The sequence below is a fragment of the Falco peregrinus genome, chromosome Z (genome assembly GCF_023634155.1).
Source record: "Falco peregrinus isolate bFalPer1 chromosome Z, bFalPer1.pri, whole genome shotgun sequence".
NCBI lineage: Eukaryota > Metazoa > Chordata > Aves > Falconiformes > Falconidae > Falco > Falco peregrinus.
The window spans coordinates 85,470,483-85,493,886 of NC_073739.1; the positions used below are offsets into that span (position 1 = coordinate 85,470,483).

Consider the following 23,404-nt stretch of genomic DNA (forward strand, 5'->3'; position numbering starts at 1 on the left):
ATGGATTGGGAAACACACTGCCTGTTTTCTAATGGGGTTCTCCATCTTACATCTCCTTGAAGTGGATAAATATTCAAGGCACAGCATTCAAAATACATCAGCTGCCTTCTGAAGCTGCACCCTCTGGAGACCTGGGGCTGAGCAATTTGTAAAGCAGGTGTATGCATAAGAACTGGGAATATGTATCATGGCGCTGCAATGATCTACTCATCCAAGGCTAGTCAGTCACAGGTTCAAATCCTAAAACTCAGAAGTCTGGCTTTTTTAATTTGGAAACTTGAAATGAAGACTAATCTAACTTCTGAGGCAAGCATCTATCTTCCTGCACAGATTAAAAAATGCTGCAGACATTTTGGTTAAGTTTCTCAATTTTCCAGTTCTAGAGACAATCCTGCACTCCAGACACACCTCCTCATATTTCAGGACCAGGCTGACCGTTTTCTATACCCACTGACTTTCTCCTTGTGGGTGAGATTGTTATTTAAGACCTAAAGCTGGAACCACAGTCTACAGCTGATTCCCAGCAACTGTGTACTGGTTTTCAAAACTGCAAGCTGTCTTCTTGAATCTGTGGAGGACTGATGTACTCTGATTCATTTACTGCTACTATTGAACACTTGCAAGTTCAGTTTGTCATTTTCAAATCTACTGAAGGTTCTGTTTCAAAAGGGACTGAGGATGCCAGCTTCCACTAAGCTAGCAGTTCTAAGGGTTACAGACAATTTTTTGAAAAAAGGTAAACTCAAGAGTTATGTGTCTAATATTTTGTGAGTATGGACTTATACACTGAAATGACTTAGGTCTTTTTGAAAAAACATTACCACTGGAACTCATATGTTTTTTAAAGCACTTAAAAACTGTGAAAGAGTAGACACAATTATCAGTTTATATATAGGGACACATACATCTAAAAATCCAATACCTATAGGCTATTCATGGGATTATTACTTTTGAACAAGAAGAAACATCCTGTAGAAGCTTTATTGATTCAGTTCTTGAGTGTTTTATCATTGCTAGTCTGTGTAATAGAATTTAAATCACAAAGCATTAGTGCTTCAGCCTAAATTACAATGGTGCCCTACGAAAAGCATAACTTCTTAAAATTGCTGTCAGGACACAGTGCAATTCATTCATTTTGTGTGTGCTTAATAATATTTATTAATACGATAACACAACTGCTAGCAGCAAGAATTAATCTCTAAGTGCTCCTTCAAGAAAGGGGTTCCAGTTTCTGCTTTGCTGATGTGTCTGCTGAGATTAGAATACATATTTATTTGACTTGTTCACAAAGACATGCTTTGGTTCCCTTACATAAAAGGCAAAAGCAGACTTTGGCTCAGATTAAAACACTGTCTGTAAAACAGGTAGCTTTTTCTCTCATTCATCTCAGTGCACCATTAAATCTAGAGCCCAGTGAGAATAGTGTTTACCCTACTGATAATTATTATTTCACTGCTTATGGTTTTGCAGACATCCAGCTGATGCATATTGGTAACACATCCAGCAAGGAAAACCATAGTTCTACCAGGTGAATCTTTCTTCTGCCATTGAAGTCAATCAACAAAAATAGTACCAAACTTTCTTTCTACCAGTCTGACTTCTTGGTCATACCTTTGTATGAAGTTGAGTTTAGATTCACTCAGCTTTCATTTTTTTTCAGATAACCAGGAAATACTTCCTGATACAGTGTATATACGTATTTTCTGTAACAGCAAGACTAAGGTGGGTGAAGTGGCTAGTTATTGGTCTACAAAGAATAGCAATTATTAGCAAAATATTTTTTTTACAATTATGACATGAAAATTTAGACATGGGCAGACAAACAGTCTGTTAATCAGCATTTCCCATCAGTTTCTGTCATGCACACTGGAGCTCTCTCTCTGTCACTATCAGACTATATAAATTTTAAATTCTTTCTGTAATGACTCAGAAACATCAGTAAGGAATTGTGGATGTTTTTGAGAGGGACCTGCATAGACATGATATTCCTCCCACAGGGTTCCTGCATGTCAAACAAGACAGACAGAGGGGCAGAACAGACAGCTCAGCAAGTGTAAAAGAGAATGGGGCAACAAGGAAACAAATGAAAGGCAAAGACTCGATTCTTTACTTCCCTTAGATATGCCAAAGAGCAATCATCTGAGTACCACAACCGAGCAAGGTTAAAATTTGTCAAGATGGTTTTAACCTGAGGTAATCAGTCAAGCATTTTCTACTTTTGATAGCTATTAATGTATAATTATTTCAATGTAATTGCACATGTAGCTGAAATCAAGGGCAGTGACTGAATTTTAACAGGATCATGTGACATTATTATAATTGAAGCTTTTGTTCTATTACAGAAAAATGACTGCTTTAAACCAGTGTATTTCCAGGGTTTCCTATTATCATCAGTTAGACTTTCTACTGACAGAAATTCAGGGATTGTGACTCACACAGTGTTGTAATATATCAGCAATGTAATATGTCTATTAACAAACAAAATATGTTCAATAAAATCCTGAGCAGTGGATGCATTTTATCTGGGTCTATGTCTATTAAATCCAAATATGATGGCTTGTTATGTTATAATGCTCCAGGTACACATTTACCCTGTGAGATCAATAAGAAAATTAAAATTAGCTTTTGAGTACAGATCTCAAGTCTAGTTGAAAAATGAATGAAGAATTTAAAATCCCTCAAAACAGGGTTGAAAGGGACCTTAAAAGATTATCTAATTCCAACCCCCTGCCATGGGCAGGGACACCTTCCACCAGACCAGGTGGCTCCAAGGCCTGTCCAGCCTGACCTTGGGCACTGCCAGGGATGGGGCACCCACAGCTGCTCTGGGCAACCTCTGCCAGCTCCTCATCACCCTCACAGTGAAGAATTTCTTCCTACTATCTAATTTAAATGTACCCTCTTTTTGTTTAAAACCATTTCCCCTTGTCCTATCACTACATGCCCCTGTAAAAAGTCCCTCTCCAGCTTTCTTGTAGGCCTCCATTTAGGTACTGAAAGGTCTTCATGGAGCCATCTCTTCTCCATGCTGAACAACGCCAACTCTTTCAGCCTGTCTTCATAAGAGAGGTGCTCCAGCCTCTGATCATCTCCGTGGCCTCCTCTGGACTCACTCCAACAGGACCATGTCCTTCATATGTTACGGGCCCCAGAGCCAAACACAGTACTGCAGGTGGGGGTCTCACCAGGGCAGAGTAGAATCACTTCCCTCAGCCTGCTGGTCACGCTTCTTTTGATGCAGTCCAGGATATAGTTGGCATATATGATGAATAGTGGCTTAGCAACTTCATCCACCAGTTCCCTCCGGACCCATGGATGCGTCTCATGAGGTCCCATGGACTTGTGCACCTTTGGCTTCGTTAGATAGTCACAAACCTGATCTCTTACAGTAGGCAGTTCTTTGTTCTTCTAGTCCCTGTCTTCACCTTCTGTGACTTGGGTGGTGTGGCTGGAACATTTGCCAGTAGAGACTGAGGCAAAAAAGTCATTAGTTACCTCAGCCTTCTCCATATCCTGGGTAACCAGATCTACTGTTTCCTTCCAGAGAGGGACCACACTTTCCCTAGTCTTCCTTTTACCACCTATAAAAGCTTTTCTTGTTGCATTTGATGTCCCTGGCCAGGTTTAATTCTATCAGGACTTTAGCTTTGCTAAGCTGATCCCTGGCTGCTCGGACAATTTCTCTGTACTCCTTCCGGCTACTCCTCTCTGCTTCCACCCTCTGTAGGCTTCTTTTTTGTGTTTGGCTTTGTCCAGGAGCTCCTTCTTCACCCATCCAGGCCTCCTTTTTGTGTTTGGCTTTGTCCGGAACTCCTTCTTCATCCATGCAGGCCTCCTGGTGTTTTTGCCCAACTTCCTCGGTTGGGACACATGTCTCCTGAGCTTAGAGGAGGTGATCCTTGCATATTAACAATCTTTCTTGGGTCCCTCTTCCCTCCAGGGCTTTATCCCATGGTACTCTACCAAGCAGATCCCTGAAGAGGCCAAAATCTGCTCCCCTGAAGTCCAGGGTAGTGAGCTTGCTGTGTGCCCTCCTTGCTGCCCTAAGGACCTTGAACTCCAGTTCTTAATTAATGCTCCATCAGTGAGCTTGGAGGACAGTTCCCCACAGAGGAAGATTTATTTATGCTCATTGCCAGAGGACAAGAACATCATCATATTTTCTTTAGAGGGCAAAACAGGGCACAGAGCCTTTCATTGTATTGTGTTCCATGGACACATGGGGCATAAACATCCTCATTCAGATCTATGGTTTCTGCTGTGCTTATTTTGGCCAACAGGTGTAAACTACTTTTTCTCCAGGTTTTTGATTAATGAATAAAGAATGAAGTTATGACTCGATTCTGCAAACTGCAGGGATGGAATATGGTCACAGATGGGTGCTCTGCTTCGAGAATCAATCTGAGCTTAGTCCCTTGCATCATCCAGACCTCCATCTTTCCAGACAAGGATAATATTCATTGTCAACAGTACCGAACACACTAGGTTAATGGAGTAAGGTGATGTTTTTACACAGGCATGAAATATCAACAAAACTAATTCCCAGGAGTTGTGGGGGTGGGGGACCATTGGTTTCCCAATGCCCTGTCTCTTAGAGATGAGAAATACCAGGAAGCAGAACATTTAACAGGGGAAATGGGAGCAAATTTCCTTCCCAAACATGCTACACGCCACTATCAAGAAACCTGGTATTTCTTGAACAACCAGAAACCGTCTACTTCAAAAAGCTAGGGAACCACTTTTCAGGTCCCACATGACAGACAGACAGGAGTACCTTACGTAAAGTAAAGGTGGCCTGCAAACATACACACATGCAGCATCTACATCAGGAAATAACCCCCAAGTGAGTCTTCTCTAGTTTTAGTGGTTTTTGATTTAGAGGGAATTTAAGTGCAATAGCTACACCAGACCTCACTTTTTTTATGCAGGCTTCTTACACCATCCCTTGGCTTTGATGAGCAAGCAGGCTCATAAATGGGGTGTGTTACATTGTCCAGCCCACTGCTGACATCCATGGCTACAGAAGAACTGGAAAGACCTGTGGTAAACTGTCCTTCCCATATTGGCACTCTCCATTGATGGAAAGCTGTCAGGAGCAGAGCTGTTGTTGAGACCATCTCCCACACCACAGAAGGGGAAAGGACTACTGAGCTAAGCCCACTGACACACAGTGTTGGCCTAACAGTCTCCCAGGCTGGGTGGCCAGCTTCATGCTGACTGCCTGGCACTGATGTTCATGCCTCTGACTGACACAACAGTTCCAGCTGCAATGTGACAGAATGCCCAATATGCCCCATTCCTAACACCTCTTCCCCACCAAAGCTAGCCAGAAGTGCAAGAAGCAATAAGCATCAGCAGAGTACAGAATCTAGACTCAAATAAATGATGCAGTGATGATTGTCAAGTGGTAGTGGAAACTAGCTTACTGCCATCCCCATTGTGAGGTGTGCTGTCTGGCCATGCATGGTGTCTTGTTCTCTCACACGCAACAACTTCCTTTTGGCTGAGCAAGAGATGTGGGTAAACTCAGACTGACCCTGGTTTGAACAATTGAGACACCAGAACAGTGGGACTTCCCCGGGGAAACCTCCTCCCTACAGCACAGCCAGTATCAGCAAGACCATCTGCTTCATCTGTGCCATATCTCCCTCTGCCTGCTTTTTTTGATAACTCCTTCAAAACTTCTGCTCTGTATACTTTTCTGCTTCCATTCTCTCATGATGCTTCAGATTCTCTGCAGCACCATGGCATTGTTGTTCACCTTTATTTTAAAATGAATGGCTTCCCATCCTCAGTACACTGTGTTTTGACCCAGATTTCAGTCACACTCAAAGTTTTCACCTTTCTTTGGCATTTTCTGATTAAAAACTCATCTTTCAAGTAGTCTTTCATACATTTAATTTTACTTGGACTACAATATCATCCTAATTTATGCAATATTATTTTGTAGTTAGCCTCCTCCACCTAAGTTAGCAGGAAACTATTAAAAACTCAAATGTTTCTGAGCAAGTCCGGAGAACTTCATCCCATGTAACAGCAGGAATTTAAAATGCAGATGTCTGTCTAACATTGCTTCCTTTTCCCTCAATGGAGAGACATAGGCTGTTTTTTGGCAAGTTAATCTAACCTATTTCTAAATGTTTGTTTTTCAGATGACCTGCACTTTGCTCTAAATTCCATTGAGAAGACCTCCATTAGCTGTAAAGGGAGCCCAGGATGACAAGCCTATATGTTACATCAGCATTGCAGTCAGTTGAGTTTCTGTCCCTAATGTCAGCTAGTCCCCAACAGTTTATCTCTTATTTGGCACCCACTGCTTATCAATACAAAGCAGAACCTAGTCTGAGATCACTTTTATCTTCCTTAGCACTGAGGGGACTCTTCCACACAGGTACTGGTTTCTGGTTACCTATTATTTAGTAATCACACAGGGGTAAGAAATCAACAATTTTCAGTGTCTGTATGCTGTGTTAGGCACTGCAGGTTGGGTTTTCAACTACCATCTCCAGTAAACTTGTTGCAGCCCTCTGACATGCCTAGTTCCCTTCTCGGGCTGCAAATTTCCACATAAGCTACACTTAAGTTTAATAGAGCACAGTATCTTTTTTCAATTTTTGCACTGCCTAGCCATTTTGGATAAATCAGGACTCCAGTAGACAGGTACTGGCGCAGGGCACCTGTCATGTTCCTTAAAAAAAACAAAGCTATGCTACACAGACAAGTCATTGTACTTATTCTAGTTGAAATTGCTCCAATGTACTGAAATACACTCTGTATGTAATGGCTTATTTCAGATGATAGCTGTTTGGCAACATGCAGACTCCAAACCTTTATACTGCAATAGGATTGGTGCAAGCACAACAGTACCATGCCATGGGGTTAACTGTAGATTCAAGGAAGCTTGTATGGAAAGCAAGGAAAGCAAGAATCACACAAGTTGCCCATCTTTAAGCTGATGGCATCCTTTTGTGAAGACCTTAAAAGATGCTAGCTAATTTTGTGGAGAGCAGAAGGCAGATATGTCCAATCATGAATGGTCTTGTCCTGTATTAAAAGACATGTAAGTGGGAGAAAAAAAATACAAGAATAGGATTATAGTAGGATCACAATATGCAAAAATCTGGGAAAGAAAACAACTTTTCTATAGCAGCTTGAGCAAGAACACTGCAAAATTTTTAGTAAGTGGCATCTTAAATATATTGATGTTTACATAGCAGCTGAACCCACAGGGTCACAGGCACAGAAACATAGAAGGGATGATGTTCTCCAGTGACCTGTGGGGTACTCAGTGTCCATGACTCAAAATCTGCAGATACCGGTTCATAGAAGGGTTGTCTTCAAAACCTTGTCCTGCTGTTAAATCTCAGGTACCAGGACCATAGAATCAGCTCCTTTTTTTTGTTGCTGACATCAGCATCAGGATGACTTCAAAATAATGTCATAAGGCAAAAGACTAAAATTATCTTCCCACCAGATCGCTGGTGCCTATCACTACTACATGTCCTTGAGAGTTTCCACAAGATGAACAGTGCAACTCAGTACTCCGAAGAAATGAAGTCTCTAGGTTCTCTTGCCTTCTTGGGCACTGTTTTCTTTACAGTTTATGAGTTTGGTGGATTTTTGCTTTTAATGGATGTTGCTTTCTTCTGTTTTTGATGAGTGGTTTGGAGAGATTTCAGCCCCAGCATCTCACAGTACTTATTGCACTGGTGGAGGGCTCTGAACTGCTCAATGAAGGAAACTGAGCAGTTGCCTTTAAAACCTTTGTATCTGTAGCAACAAAGAAAAAAAAAAGCCAAATGCAATTTCAAGATTCATTGTCAGCATAGGGAGGCAGAGTATGACTGTTGACTCCTAAGCAATTTGAAAACGTTAGGCAAGTCTCTTCCATCCATGCTGTTTTGAGAAGCACTAACTGTCACAGAAAATCAAACTGAGCCATTCAGAACTCTAGGAAACCAGGTAGTAAGTAGTGATAGAAGAGGGAAAAGGGTTAAAGAGGCATAGTTCTGTGGTATGTGTCCTGGCTACTATTTTTCATTTCATTTAGTTGGGAATATAATTGTCTGCTGGCTCATTTTGTCTCAGAAATACATGAACTAAATCCACTCTACTTCATTCTCTATAAACAGTTCTTTTGACTACCATGAAGAGTCAAGGTTGCCACATGAGGTGTTGTCAGAACTAGAAGGGGGTTTCATCCAAACACGTACAGAGAAGCAAACTTCTGTGCTACACTCCTCCCTCCCTCAGGCTTACAACATCTCAAGAAGCCAAGCCTCTTGGGGAAGAAGATGTAAGGAGCATTCCTGAGGAAGACAGTCTCACCCAGCCTTCACAGCTCCCAAGCCACCACCATATCTCCCACTGCGACCTCTCCCTTCTTCAAGTGGGCTAGCAAAGCCAGGGAATAGGCAGAGCATGTACATCCCTCTTCTCACCATGCCACTGGTTGCTGACATTCCTTCTGGTGCCTGCTTTTTAAGCTGCAACAGCTTTTTTCAAAAGCTGCACCTGCTTTTTAAAGGGGTAATTTTTGGTCAGATTACTAGGATGGAAGAGTGAGAAGAAAGGCCAGGGTGCTCCTCTCCTTTTTCGGTAACCTTGATAAGTACATGTTCTACCTTATTCTCTTGGTTCACGGGACATACAATGTCCTCAGATGTGAACTGTGAGTTATCACTGCATGAAAAACAAACAAGAGTTAGCAGTGAAATTAACACGCATTCGTTGCACAGCATTCCAGGGAACATCTTTCCTCATGCAGATTGCACAGTGCTAAAGAAATCACTTGCTCTGAGAAGGTGAAACTCAATTCTAACAGATAAGCATCTTTATTGGAACATGGTTTGCCAGATTTTCTTCTACAAAAGAATGGTGCCAGTGGTGAAAATATAATAAAATCCTTGCAACAAAAGGGGAAAATATCTGCCCCCATTTATATCTAACTGTCCTATTTTGCATCTCTAGTGTTCCTCTACAGAGAAGAAATAGAAAAGTTGAAACCTCAAGCTGACTGCTTTCCTAGCATCAGTAATTCCACCCTAGGAGAAAGAAATCTCTTTGGTAGATAATGCGAATCTGAAAGTTTCTCTAGTATATCTAAAAGGTAATATTTATTGCTTATTCGGGCACATACCAAAATGGTAACATATATTGTTAGTCCTCCTTACAGCCAAAAAAAGTAATCTATACATTTTGCTGCTGCTTTTAAACACTGTCATAATTGCCTACCCATGGAGGATGGATCCCAAATGATTTCAGGCAAGCTATTGCAGCCATGACAATGAAGTTCTGCATATAAGTACAAGGTGAACAGCAGACCTTAGTCTTCCAAGGAATGAAATTATTGCTGTTGGTTAACTCAATAAGGAAAACTATTTTGGAGTTCAACTTTTACATCATAAGTATTTAGCAGTCCTTCTCATACCAATATTTTATTTTCAGATTCTTCTTTGAAGTCGGAGTTTTTGAATGTTAATTATGTATTTCAAGGAAATAAATCTCCAAAGGCATTTTATTGTTATTCGTCATGTGAGGCTGTTCATACCAGACAAGGTTACCGTCTAAGTTAAACAGGTAATAAACCTGCCCTGGTCTAGAGAAACCACTCAGCTAGCTTGCTATAAACAGCCAGATGAACCTCAAAGGGTTAAGATTATTTTTTTCCTCTTCTTTCCAAGTAAGTTATGTGCCCCTTTACCCAAAGGAAGTTTAAGAGGAGTGCCATTGTTACTTCAGGACTATACCCTGAAGCTCAGTAAGATAACGAACTGTTCTCTCACTCCTTTGGAGAAACAATAGACCTGAGATTTTACACTTGAGCTCCTTTACCAGAGCCAATGGATGTATGCTCCAGACACATTGGCAGAACATGTTCCACAAGCAAACATGCCTGTCCTCAGCAAGAAATTCTCTATATCAAGCATTGATCCTGACTTCAGAAACTAGTTAAAGCAGAGAACTGCACTGCCAGGAAAGAGCATTAACTTATACTGAAATATTTTTATTAATTTATCATGACTATTCACTTAACCATTGGAACTTCCCAGTGAGTGCCGGTGGCAGCAACAGCTGTTTTTACAGCACTTTCCACCGTCATGGTGCATCACTGCTGCAGCAGTGTGTGTAACACAGGTGCAGCTGCTGATGTCTGAGGAGATAGGCACAGACAGCCTTGAAGTAGCATCTGCTTACTCTGGTGTCTGAACTCCATTTCTGCTGCAACACTGATTGAGAGGCTTCTTTTCTGCTGCACATTGGGCGAGTGTGTTCTGGCAGAAATATTAATGATAAGTAACCTCTAGGGCTATCAATTAGGTGAGAAGTTTCACTGCACTGAATGCTGACTATTTTAATTCATGGCTGCAAAATGACCGCACACTCTTTCTCTTGCTCTCATTCTCTTTTTCTCCCTAGGTAGCCACTTTGTTGCAGCTAAAGAAAATTTCTTCATGTCTTTTTCTCATGCTATAGAAGTCTGATAATACTCATTTCTTTATGGAAATAACCTTGGAATGAAAAAGTTGAATAAAAAAATCCACTTTTCTCGTGAAGTAAATAAAAGTCTGTCTAAATGGCTCTCCTATCTGTATTTGGTATTTGTCACTTACTGTATGTCTTTGAAGGAACATCTGAACAAAGAGCAGAAACAGTAGCATTTGCTTAGATGATACTATGAGTAAAAGCCACTTTAAGGGAATAATTGAATGCTCTGCTAACTGTAGCTTTAGAATTCACCAAATGCCAGATATGTTTGCGGTAAAAATAAGAGCATAAATTTCTTGTGAACAGGAGACAGAACATTTATATTGAAAACATGATTTATTTCTAGAACATTTATATTGAAAACATGATTTATTTCTATTTTACTAGCTTTGTTCCTAAATCAAGACACCTTTCCCTTCACTTAAAATAATAGGTTTGCATTTGATCTTGTGGCTGCAGATGTGGCCTAGGTGACCCTCCTTGTCCACTTTGGAAGTTGAAAGGCATGAATGAGCCTAGTTTGGGTCTGCACTGTGCAGACAGCCCCAGGTCTTATAGCAGGCCATAGGAAAACTAATCTACAGATGTGAGACCAAAATTTTGCATCAGAGTTCTCCCAGCTGTTTGCTGTTTGTTCATCACTGCTTCCACAGAGCTCCCCTTGTGTGCTTCCAGACTGCATCATTTGTTCTGGACAGACCTAATGACCACAGCTCTGGTGTAATTTGGCAGGACATCTGAGCTTAATTCAAACCATTTGGTGTTATAGCTGCTGGTATGTGTAACTGAGGGAAGGTCTCCATTATGATTGGTTTCTAAATTTTACAGTCCGTATCACTCCTATATGTTTTGTGTTCAGTAATACCAAACTATTAACCATTCCAAGCCTTGAAAAATATAAACTGTTTATTTTGCACAGCATGCACTACTAATTCACTGACTAGATAACTGATAAATAAAGCCCAGACAGAATTCTATCTGCCAAACATGACAGCTAGGACTTGGCCCAAACCAATCTTCCTTAAATCTGAAGGGGGAATGCTGCATTTGTCCCGAGCCCTAAACTCCCCGATGCCTCTTGATGCCATGTTGAGTAAGACTAGATTTCTCAGTGCCCTGAAACCAGACAGACTTTCAGCTCCACGTTTGGCAAACAGCACTCCTGTTCACCACCAGGACCGTGGGTCACAGTGTTTCTGATTCTTTCATCTTTGTGTTTACCATTCTTGTATAAATACCTGGGCACTTGTGCACCGCTTCTAAACTGGCTCACTGTTTGCACTTAGAAGCGAGTTACTGTGTTGCATTCTTTCTGTTTATGCTCCCCAAAGAATCTACTAAATAGCTTATTTAAAGGATTGATTGCCTGACTGATGCGCCCCAGTGGCTACAGTAAAAATACTTTCCAGGCTTTTCGGTTTCTAGTTCACCTTCGCCCTCTACTGACATAAATTGCTCTAGTGCAGCTACTTCGGTGCATTGAATAAAAGACCCTTTGCTTCGGGTTCGTTCGGTTTCCAATTCACTGGTAAAATAGACATAAAAAGGATAAAAGATCAAATTACTTTGAAGATTGTTAGTTGTTGAAAACATCAATCCCTGCACAGCTTCTACAGGAAGGAGGGGAAAGATTAAGACAAAGGATACATAAATGCTCATCCAGAAACGGTAGCTCAGACTTGGAATATGAGTCGGGACCCCCAAAAAATCATTAACAGCAACAAGCCATGCTGAATATAGGTACCAGTTTTTAATATATGCTGTTTATTGTACTTGGTTTACAAGAAACACTGGAGGATAAATAACGGTCATGAATAATTCATGACAGTTGCTATATTGGCTTTTGCAAATTCATCCATAACAGTTTCACTATGACATTAGATTATTTGAAAGCTTGACTATACTATGAGCATGGCAGGGGTGGGGGAGATGGATTTTTTTTCCCCATTTTTTTCCTCCCCTGATCACAAGTTTAATCTTAGAGTGAAATTAGTATTGTATTTAATGTACATTCCATCCAGGAACAATATGAATGTTCTCCCGTTCATCAAGGATCACAGGATTTACCAAGGATATTTTTGGTTTGCCTTGATATGATCGGCCCAGGCTTAGAAGAATTGGAGGCAGAGGAGCTGTCTGTGACTAGTGTGTGTGTGTGACTAGTAAGATCATTACCTCTGCAAAGAGTGGTTGAAGAAACTGGTAATTTCTATAAGCAATTACACCAAAAAATCAGCTTTCTATCTGCCCTAACAATACAGTTAAAACCATATCATCATACTATATGTTTTATTTAAGTAGGACTATGTATGTTCTCCCCAATATGCGAGATAGACAATCTCTCATGAGCATGGCTGCACACTACCAAAAGTAGCAATAGCCAGTAATATAGACAAATTCTGTGTAGTTTTTTGTTTTCCCCACCCAGGCTCATGGAATTAAAAATCAAACTGTTAACACTAATGCAGAGGTGTCCTTTCTGGGAAAGAAGCATGGAAGAAAAGTACAGAACCAAGAAGTTGTCTTGTAGCAATATCATTAGCCCAATGACACACAAAGTGATACTCAACATTTTAAAGAGATTGTTCATGAAGAGAAATTATATTCCTTTATATAACTGAGGTGATTCTTACTACAGCTTGTGTTGTATATTCATTTTCTCACTTCACCATCCTCTTCCCTATTCCAACGTGTTTTTACAAGTGTAATTTGCCATAGTAAGCTGGACAACAGCATCATTAAAGCTTTACTATAAAGCTTCTGATTCCAGTGAACAGTATTGCCTAAATAAAATTTTTATGACTCCTTTGTTTTATAACAGGATGATGTAACTTCATTTCAACCGATTTCATTTTGGATCCACAGCTAAAAAAGTAAATCAACGTAAGTTTTGAATGGATGCCAGCCTGCATCTAATTAGGATTTTCCCAGAACTTTCTGGGGTCAATTTTTTAATAATTTAAAAGATACTGTGAGGTTTTCTTCCTGTACCATGGGTATATAGACAAGCTCCAGTTTAGTATAAAGACTAAATACATGTGATTGGCTCTGCTTTTTCCTGTCAGTTTTGCAAAGGAAAATATTAGTTTAAAGCATTGTTCACAGGCATTTACACCCATTCCCTTTCCAGCAGCCAGCTGATCTGAATGACTGCCTATACCCACTATTCCTATCCATGGCTCTTTTGGCCTGTGGAATAACTAGAAGCTTTAACAGAAACTTAAGAGAAATGGAAGAAAGTTAGAACACTAAAGGCCTATATCTTTAACAGACATGCTTAAGACTCCCCAAAAGACCTGAAGCCATTGCAAAGCTATTAGGAAACAGGCTTCTTTAAATATTATGAACAGATCTTTTGTTATAGTTCAGAATTACTGCTTTTGAGAAAGAAGGGAAAGAGATACCATCAAATCCCTTAACACATTTCCTTTTCTGTCAGCTGTGGCCTATACAAAGCTGAATAGACATCTTCCCTCCACCCATGCAGCTGACAAGAACACCCAGCTCAAGAAATGCTTAAGGTTGCTGCCTGCTATAGGAGGAAAAACTGACTCATAGAGTTCTAAACTGACAGAAGAGTCTTTATAAAAGCTTGTGGCATAAATGCATATTCTAAAGCTTTGGCACTTTTGCTGGCTGCAAGAGGGATTTCAGCTGTGTTCTCTCATGCAGCCCCTGCACCATCCCTTTAAATTCTTTGCAAAAAGGGCAATAAAGACTTTGGCCCATTCCAGGGCATCTCACTCCCTAGTTCCCACAGTACTGTGGTAGATACTATCTCTTCTTCCAAGGGAAGAGTACGAGGGGAGAAGGGTCACCTCTGATACTGGTAGCAGGATCTAGTAGTAGGGCTAGATAGGTATAAGCACTTGTATTTGCAGTTGCTGGGGCAGGTACTAGTAAGTTCAAGCCCAGATGGAGCTCTGCCTTCAACAGCATGCTGTGTTTGAGATACTTCCTCCGTGGTCAGAAGCTCTGGACAGCACAAACACCAGGTTTTTCACTGTAGCTCAGGCTGTAGCCAGTGTTGGCCCTGCATTTTCAGCCCTACCTTCCTCCAGCTAATATACCACCAAGTAAAATGCCTTACTTGTTTGTAAGTCCCCAGACACCTTGATTTCACTCATGAGATGCCCTTTGAATAAGCCTGTTTAAGGGAGGCATGAAGGAAAAGCAAAACCCAATCTACAGCGTAGCCCCATCCTTTTAGAACAAAATAAATGTGTTTTCCTTATAGGTGAGTTCCCATAAATATGAACAAAAAGAATTTAAAAGAGCCAGATGAGGATTATTTTCTTCCAAAGTCAAAGCAAGAATAAACTTCCAGTGCACCCTCCCCCAACATATTTACACTGTGAAGATTGATGTGTAAAGCAAAATCTATTGAGGCTATTGAGAAATATTTTTTCACTCACCCTTTGGCCAGTGTTGCTATGCCAACGTCAGTTAACTTCATTCCTACACCTACAAGGCACCAAGGAAACAGAGCTTATGTTACACTAGAATTTCTAGGAATATCTTCAGATTCAAAAACATCTTATATAGAGGCATTAAATATCAGTTATTGACTCCTGGTTTTAATTTTAATTATTTGTCACCATTTTTAAAAATAATTTTAAAGTATTTTAACAAATATGATGTTTGTGCATTGTACAATTTCTAGAAGTCAGTCTCATACTAGTGGTTTACAGGTAGCAAGGTGATAGAAAGAGCATAGCTTGTTTACTGTGCTTGACAGTCAGTGGTGGGGAAGGAGCGGTTACACTTTGAGGACGGCATTTTAAGAAACATACCAAATCTTTGCTTATGCATCTGCCCTGAGATGTGTATATTTATGGGTTTTGTGGTTTTGATGCTTTGCAAACCTGGACTGCAATGTTTATCAGCAGGAATTGTATATTTGCTTTGCTAATCAAATACCTATAAGTCAGTCAACGTTATTTTTACTTACTGGGCGAGAGATCCAAAATCCCTTTCTCATTCAGTACTTCCAAAAACTTGGGGGTTTTAACCTGTCCCTTTGCTGACTTGTTTATAGGCAAAATCCAGCCCCGCAGGGTGGGATTTTTTCTGTACAGGAAAATGATGGTCTTAAGTCCTTTTTCCTTAGAAAATAATACTCTCAGAAATCTCAATTAGTATGCCTGAAAAATGCAGCCCAGATACTCAAATGAGAACATGATCAGAGAGGAAGGATGTTTCTCTTCAACAGCAGCAGGTATATTGTCCTTTGTAGCAGCAGTCATTATAGAGGCTCAGATACCGTTTCTGCCATTGTGCTTCCCTCGGGCTAGGATTTTGTTCTTTCTTCTCCCTTTAAGTTACTTTGAGGGTCTTGTTTAGATGTCTTGTTGCTAATTTGCCTTCTCTTGTTAAAAAATATGGAATATTTCCTAAGATGCCACTTTTTTGTTTTGTTTTCTTTAACAATGGTCTGTCTTTCCCTGTTTCAAATACATCTGTGTATACTGTGTTGGGTACAGGCACAGCATTTCAAGCAGACCAGAGGAGTCACACCCACAAGAGCATAAGGGGAGCATTTAGTAAATGCAAGGAGGACATTTTTTCCCCATTATTCTTTATTTTGAAGGAACATGTTTCTTCAAATCTAGCCAGGATCTGAATGTGGAGCATTATACTGTTGAGAGATTGCAGATAAGTATTTAGATACAAGAAAGAGTGAAAGATGAGGCTGTTATTAACAACTGAAGTCTTTCATTCTCATGACATTTCCTTAACCTCTGGGATGTGAGACAATAAGCCAGATTTGATTCATGTTGAGTGTCCTGATTTACTAAAGGGATATGTAGAAGAACAACTCTCTCATTAAGAGTGTAAGATTTGTTTTTTCTTTTATAAACTGTCTTCTTAGAAGAACATAAGCTAGGTAAACATTTCCTTTCTCTGCTGATTAGATAAACATCATAATACTGCATAGGTTAATACATGTTAGCCCCTGCTGCCACAGTAGGCAAGTGATTAACGTCTTTCTGTTCCCTAGCATAGTGCACACCACACACAAATAAACAGAGTGCACTTAAAAGAGGCTAGAAAATCAACCTAACTCTCTCTCCTGTCTTTCACTCTGATCTGCGTAAGATGCTGTATTAAAACAGACACTGGGCCATGGTACTGTCCACATCTGGAGAAGACTTTGCCCGTTACAAGGTTATGGAAGGAGCACATTCAACATTGCCAATAGGACACAGAAAGCCAAGAATAACATAGCTCAGAAACAAGTCTCTGGAAGTTCCACAGGTATGAGGATTGACTGTGAGTGGTCACCAGCCTGTATCATGGGAATGCCATTTTATTGCCCCTACTCAGACAACTCACCTTGCAGGTCAGTGACAAGCAAGCTCCCACTGGTTTTTTCATACACCCAGTGCTGGAAGGTGCAACACTTCTGGCCAGCCTCTGAGTCTCTTCTCAGGAAATTTACTTCCTTGCCATCCCTGACAGAGTATTTCACAAACTCCCCAACCAGCTCCTCCTCCACTGTCGCATAGGGGATGTTATTAGCAGGGCGATGAACAAGAAAAATAGGAATGATCCTGAAATCAAGGGATAAAAAACAGTAAAATCCAGCCAGTTCTGTCAATGAAGGACTAAGAAACAGGCAAAGTGGCCAGTGATCTCAGAGCATGAATGAACAAGATCTATGAATTAACCAAGTCTAAACAATGCCAGGAGACATCTGGATAAGATTGGGATCTTCTAGGCAGCTCTAGAACATAATCACATTATCCTTTATGTGCTCATTTCTTTGTATTATTTATTCAGGTGTAAACTTTTTCAAAGCATGCTTTCTGATGTTGTCCTATTACATCCCAAAACCCAAACTGCATAATAAAGAGTGCTTGCGTATCTTGGAATATCACTGCTTCAACTGCTCAGGCTGACTGATTCAGTCTTGGTGAGGTGTTAGGCCTGCAAATTTGATCCTCTCCAGAAGGAGCTTTGCCCAAGACCACTCTAAGTGGAGGATTTCTCAGACTAGACTTCTAAAACCTGACACATCCAAAATTAGAAAACACTTTTGATAATGAAAATACAAAGCAACTACTTTACCAAAAAGTAAGAGGAAACAAGAAAGTGTCTGGAAAGATATCAGATTCTCAAGACAAGTTGGCTCAAGTGAAAATCTAGAATCTGAAGATTCTTGGACTTTGGCAGAGTCTGGATCCAGGTCAGAAAAGTTCAGCTATTTCTGTATGAAGTTTTCAGGAAATTGCAAACTTGAAAAAATTTGTCTTATTTTATTAATTTAGAAATTGAGCTAGTTTAGCCAGAAAGCCTTACAAATTTTTGTAGGAAACCAGGCTAGGTCAACTTACGTCTAAAGATGCACTATGCCAAAACCTCATGTCCAATATCAAGTAAAATTAGAGTCTCATGGTCTCCCCAGAAAGAAAGACTGAATGTGAAGTGATAACGACAATGGTCTGGAAGTATCTGTCTCACTAGCAACATGAACTTCTTGGTTACCAAAGTTCCTGCTGTCTGGAAAGCAGTGTTCTACCCCATAGGCAGTCTTCTTCTATTTGTTCTTACACTGGAAAAGCTCAGCATACTTGTTAGACAGCACTCTGATACTACAATGTAAGTGTTCAAAATTAAGACCTTAGAGTAAGCAAATAAGTGACATTAGTGTATATTAGAGTGGAATTTAATACTGCTGTGAGATAAAGTCATTTTGGAAAGCCATTCAGCTTCAGCTGATAAAAGAATATAACTCTATTTCACCAGCTAGCTCACAAGAGCTCCTAGCTGGTACATGTCTTTCCTAGGGAAATTACTATCACCACAGAACAGATTTCTGGTTACTTGCTTTCTTATAAACAATCTTATCTCTTAGAGTAACACTGCCCAAGGGGTGGTATAGTTGCTTCCAGACATACTTGTACTGGATTCTGGAAATGGCAGAATTGTGAATGTACGCATGTGCTCTATACACACTGAAAGGAAGTATCTAGAAGAATTAGTCATGAGACAGAAAACCACACCTAACCAGAGCACTTCTGTATTAGTCGTCCAGTCCTAGTCTACAATTAAGCTTTATTGACAGTGTTAATTTATTTGTTGTTGTGATATTTTACCCATATTGTTACAGCACATGCAGTTAAAGTGGTACAAATGGCCTTTACACAGTAGTTATTCTCTTTCTAAGGAACAATCACTGCAACTGTAGGCACTTGTCTAGTTCTAACCTACTCACTAAAGGTATGATATCAGCTTAACTTGACCAGTATCATTAAAGTGACCAGCTTTTGTTAGTACATATGGCTCCATAGTTTCATATTACTGCACATTGAAAGGAAAATAAATGGGTCACTGGTTAATAGACATGTTAGTACTACACCATTGTAGAAGCACCATAAGTAACCTCAAGACCACAGAATATCTCTCGCTCGGTCTCCTCTGCCCTTTTATAAATGTCTAGCTGCCAGGCCACTGACTATTATAGGGCAGTGCTCTCTATCATTACCTCAGCTTTCTGTTATGGTCAAACGTGTGCAGACAGGCTAAGGCTGTAGTTTTAAAGCTAACTGGAAAATGTGTATGACCTCTCATGCTCTCTTTAGTTCATAAAATGTTGCAAGGAATATACCTTCTTTTAAATTCAAGTTTGGACTGACAAGGGATGGCTATAAGAAAGGAATTCAGCCTTAAAATTTTGAAATTAAAAAGCAGACCAAAGCATACGCACATCATCTCTTTTTCCTCTTATCTGATGTCTTCTGGCCAACTGTTTAGAATAAAGCACCAAATCTGAACCTTCCATGTGCCTGTGATTTGCACCAGACTTGTAGTTTGCATAGGCTACATGGTCTCTCTCTTGTGTCAAAAACTAGAGGTTATATCCTGTGCCTAGAGAAACTTCTCAAACACAAATTTTATCAAGAGCAGTAGAAAAGAAGCTGCTTGCACAAATATTTTCCCTAAAAGATTTCATTGCCATTGTTCCAGAGGCTGTGCTTTAAGTGGTCCTTTTCTTCAGGGAATCAGTGCAACTGAGCAGATCTTGTGTTATCTAAACAGAGATGGAGATTTAGCCTCCTGTCAAGCATTTAGGTCTTATCCTTGAAGCAAGGCAGATGGAATGTCAACCATTCACTGCAAATTCAACTCTCTGCAGTAGCCTGACACTGGAATAGCAAATTCTTTGAAAAAGATCCGTTACCAAATCTTTAAGGTGCCACTTTCCAGCCTCAGAGGCAGAGATGAACACTTATTGAACTATGGCCTGATGTACGCATATTCAAGAAAAGGAAAACTGCTGAGATTAAGTAACCCAATCTTTGTGAAAACCTAGAATCAGAGTTGGGCTTTCTGGCATAAGACTCTCTATACATTAAAAACTTGCCAAAGGAGTGACTTCATACCATCTTCAGAATGATCATGATTTCTCTCAAGATTTCATTTTTAATGGAAAGTCGGAAGACCTGACTAATCCCACACTGCTGTTGCTAAATGATACTAGTATTATCACCTACTGGTGTTACTTCACCAACATTAATATTTTCCTCTAAATTTATATCAAAAACATGGGTTTTACCTGCTATTTACTGTCTTTACACTTTATTAGCCTTCTCTAATGGAAATGGAATCTCTCTCACCATCTCGATACCTAGTATTATTTAGGACACAACTCCAGCTGTAACACTGTTCTCACAATTCCTCTTTTTCTTCTAGCAGTCAGTGAGCAGCTGTGGCACAGGAAAAAATATATATATATATACATGTATATGTATATTTTTAAAAAAATTATATATATATATATGTACACTCACTCTGGTACTTCCCCAAAGCCTTCCAAGGGTTCAGCTTCAGCCGCATATATCTTCGCATACTCCCTTGCAGTATTTTGGACATAGCATTCCTATATTACAAACAAATATGCCTATGGAATATTACTCAAAACACTTAACAGATCATCTGTTTGAATATTTGCAAGACAGCTTTTCCCCACAATTCTTGCTTACAAAGGACAGGGGAAACTTACCTGCAGTGCTAGTTTGTAATTCTTTTGAACTAGGTCATCCTTACTCTTGGTCCCATATGTGATAGCATTGTGCACTTTGAGAACACAGGCGTGGCCAGGACTGAACACTGGCACGAGGCCTTGCATCACTTTACTTCGGAAGGCTTTCCGGTGCATTCCTTCACCAAAGTGAAGCTCTTCTGTAGCTATTATTCCATGCAGATTCCCACCAAAATAGCTGTCACTGATGAAATCTTCTCTAAACATGAGCTGCATGAATTCAATTTCTTCCACACCTGAAACACAATGCCGCTTTGTTCTGCACAACCTTCTGCAGTCACAGGGAAAGGGGTGCCATGGGGGAACGCATGCATCTCCCCATAGAGTATTAAAGAAAATGCTCAATAGAAACAGAATAAAAGGCCTAACTTGTGTTAACATGGGGTTGGGACCCTGCTTCTCTAAATGTAGCTTGCTGCCTCTACTGCCTGAAGCCAGCATGGAGAAAGGTGGCAGTTCAGGTTCATAAGGAGAGAATACAGAGTGTAGCAAACACAAAATAGAGGCAAAGATCACAAAAGCTGGTTTTAAACATATTAGGGGAGTTGTAAACTGGAGCTTCAAATGAATGTGAGGTCAAGCTGACTGAGAACTGAAGAGGCATTGAGGGAATACAGAGATCCTGGTAACTCTGCTTTTTTGGGAAGACACAGACAGTAATAAAGCTAATGTTCAGCAATGTACATAGATATGAATTTAAAAGTAGAAGACAGATCTTTGCCCCATGTGCCCAGAGCACATTCTTCTGAAGCTAGCCTGTCTTTTCAGAAAAGCCAGAAGTTTCTGGTATAACCAGTGCTTGTTTCAGCTTTCAGCTTTGAATCATTTCAAGGAAAGATTCTGCCAACATGTTCATAGAAGCACTCAGCTGAAAGAGGTCTCAGTCCTTATCCAATATGACCATGATGGAAACATGCCTTTCCTAGTACCAACCACATGCGCTACACAGCTCCAGTGCTGCAGACTGGCACGTTAAAGTGTTTCTTTTCAATCTGGCAAGCACAAGCTTAAAAACAGGTTTATTAGCAAAGGTAGAATAAAATAACAAGATTTTTTTCTTCATAAGCGATTTTGAATAAGAAGCACATTTCTGTAAATGACTGTGTCACTTTCAATCAAAAAGCAAATACATCCATTTTAGTGATCATTATATTCAGGAGAAATTTGTACAATATTCATCTTATCCCCCCACCTGTGGATTTTGAAATTACCAGTAGCATAAGAATGTGTTCTTAAGTTTGCTACAGCTGAAATCAAGCAGCATTATGGATTTCACCCTTTTAAATGATCACTGGAATACAAATGGAAGAAAAAAATATATAAGGGGGGGAAAAGTGGTTAAGGTTAAGAACTGAGAGAAACTAAAAAATTCTAACTGCACCTCACATCTCTCAGCACTACATTTCAAGGAATATCAGTGAAAAAGATAAAGAGGAGAAAAAAGGTGTTGACTACACAGCCATGAAGTCCTTGCCGCTCCTCTTTATAGTTATTTCTGGTTTAGATTCTGCACACTATTGCCTCTCTTTGAAGCACAGAGGAAACAGTGCACATATAAAACTAGAATTAGAAGGCTCCTTAACTCCACCTAAAATTCTCCATTGATCAAAAGCTATACAGTGCTGTTACATGAAGTTTCCTGCTTTTATTTTAACAAGGAAGTAAATGCTTAATTTTATTCTTCTAAAAAAAGAAAGAAAAATCAATTGGCCAAATGAAGTACTTGATTAGTACAGTGTGTTCAGAAATGATAAACCAATTTGAATTGTACTGTCTATCTTTAGCTGCAGCAGAGCAAGACATACACTGAGTGTGATTAAACACAAGTTAACATATGGGGAAAGCATTCCAAAACTTCATGCCTGTCTTTCTCTTGGAGTAAAGTTACATAGCAGGTGACTTGCGAAGACCATGTGTTCAAACACCAACGGCAAGTATTTCTGCCAAAAGAGCTTTCAGTACTCCGTGTGTGTCTATGTCTCTGTATAACACATGCCATGTTATTTCTCTGTTTACTGTATGTGAAGTACTAGTGCACCAAACTAACAAGAAGTTACAGAGTTAAGTTCAGATCAACAGTTTGTCACAGCAGGTACTCCTTGATTCTGCACAAACCATTCCATCCTACATGAAGGTTTAACCTACAAAACTCCCATGGACTAAAGTGAATTTTATCTTTGATGGTACAGCAAAGGTGACTGCAAAAGGGGAAAGACAGCTAGCAAAAACACAATACTGATGACTTCAGTGGATTCCCATAGTTTCCCATGGGATAACATGTCAAAATGTCTCAGTCTAGTTATATTTTTTCATTCTTTGTTCTATTTGGAAACCAGAAGAAACAAAGATGGTTCCTTCCAATTGTGAGCACACATTCAAGCAGATGTGTGCACTTACCTTCACAATTCTGAAAACCTGAGAGATGTTCCAACACTACAAGGAAACAAAGAAACAGTTGTTATATTTTTTAAAATTCTTAATGGAAAATGCCATTGTCATTATTATTAATCAAAATTATAAACTGGGATTTACCTTCAGAAGTCAGATTAAACTCAGCAGTCACCTTTCCATATAGATTATTCAAGCAGCAATAATACATTCCCTGGTCTTTGTTACTGGCTTTAGCTATTGCCAAAGAGACAGGAGAGTTATCCTGGGCACTGAAACAGAATATGTTAATTTTACACATCAATACTTTTTAAAGATATTTCCTGATTATTCCACATATGTCTCCTCCTGTCTCTGGAATTTCAGTCCCTCACTGCAAAGACTGATTCAAATATGATGCAAGTAGAAAAAATATTTTATCTCACCCTACTTAGAAGCATTCAGCCTCTATTATGTGTTTCACAATAGATGATCCTATGACAT

The 23,404-nt window shown here is 39.8% G+C and overlaps 1 protein-coding gene across 1 annotated transcript in view; it reads right to left on the reverse strand.

Annotated features, from left to right (window-relative positions):
- Positions 1-6,020: 6,020 nt before the first annotated feature.
- The window catches only part of ALPK2 (alpha kinase 2), a 36,325-nt gene continuing 18,941 nt past the window's right edge, over positions 6,021-23,404 (reverse strand). Inside the window, exons 4-10 of the mRNA XM_005242896.4 lie at positions 23,066-23,193; positions 22,931-22,966; positions 20,495-20,769; positions 20,283-20,371; positions 16,825-17,042; positions 14,904-14,952; positions 6,021-7,770 (exon numbers count right to left, since the gene is read on the reverse strand). Coding sequence (XP_005242953.3) covers positions 7,602-7,770; positions 14,904-14,952; positions 16,825-17,042; positions 20,283-20,371; positions 20,495-20,769; positions 22,931-22,966; positions 23,066-23,193 — 964 coding nt within the window. The 3' untranslated portion in view covers positions 6,021-7,601. The remainder of the gene's footprint in view (positions 7,771-14,903; positions 14,953-16,824; positions 17,043-20,282; positions 20,372-20,494; positions 20,770-22,930; positions 22,967-23,065; positions 23,194-23,404) is intronic.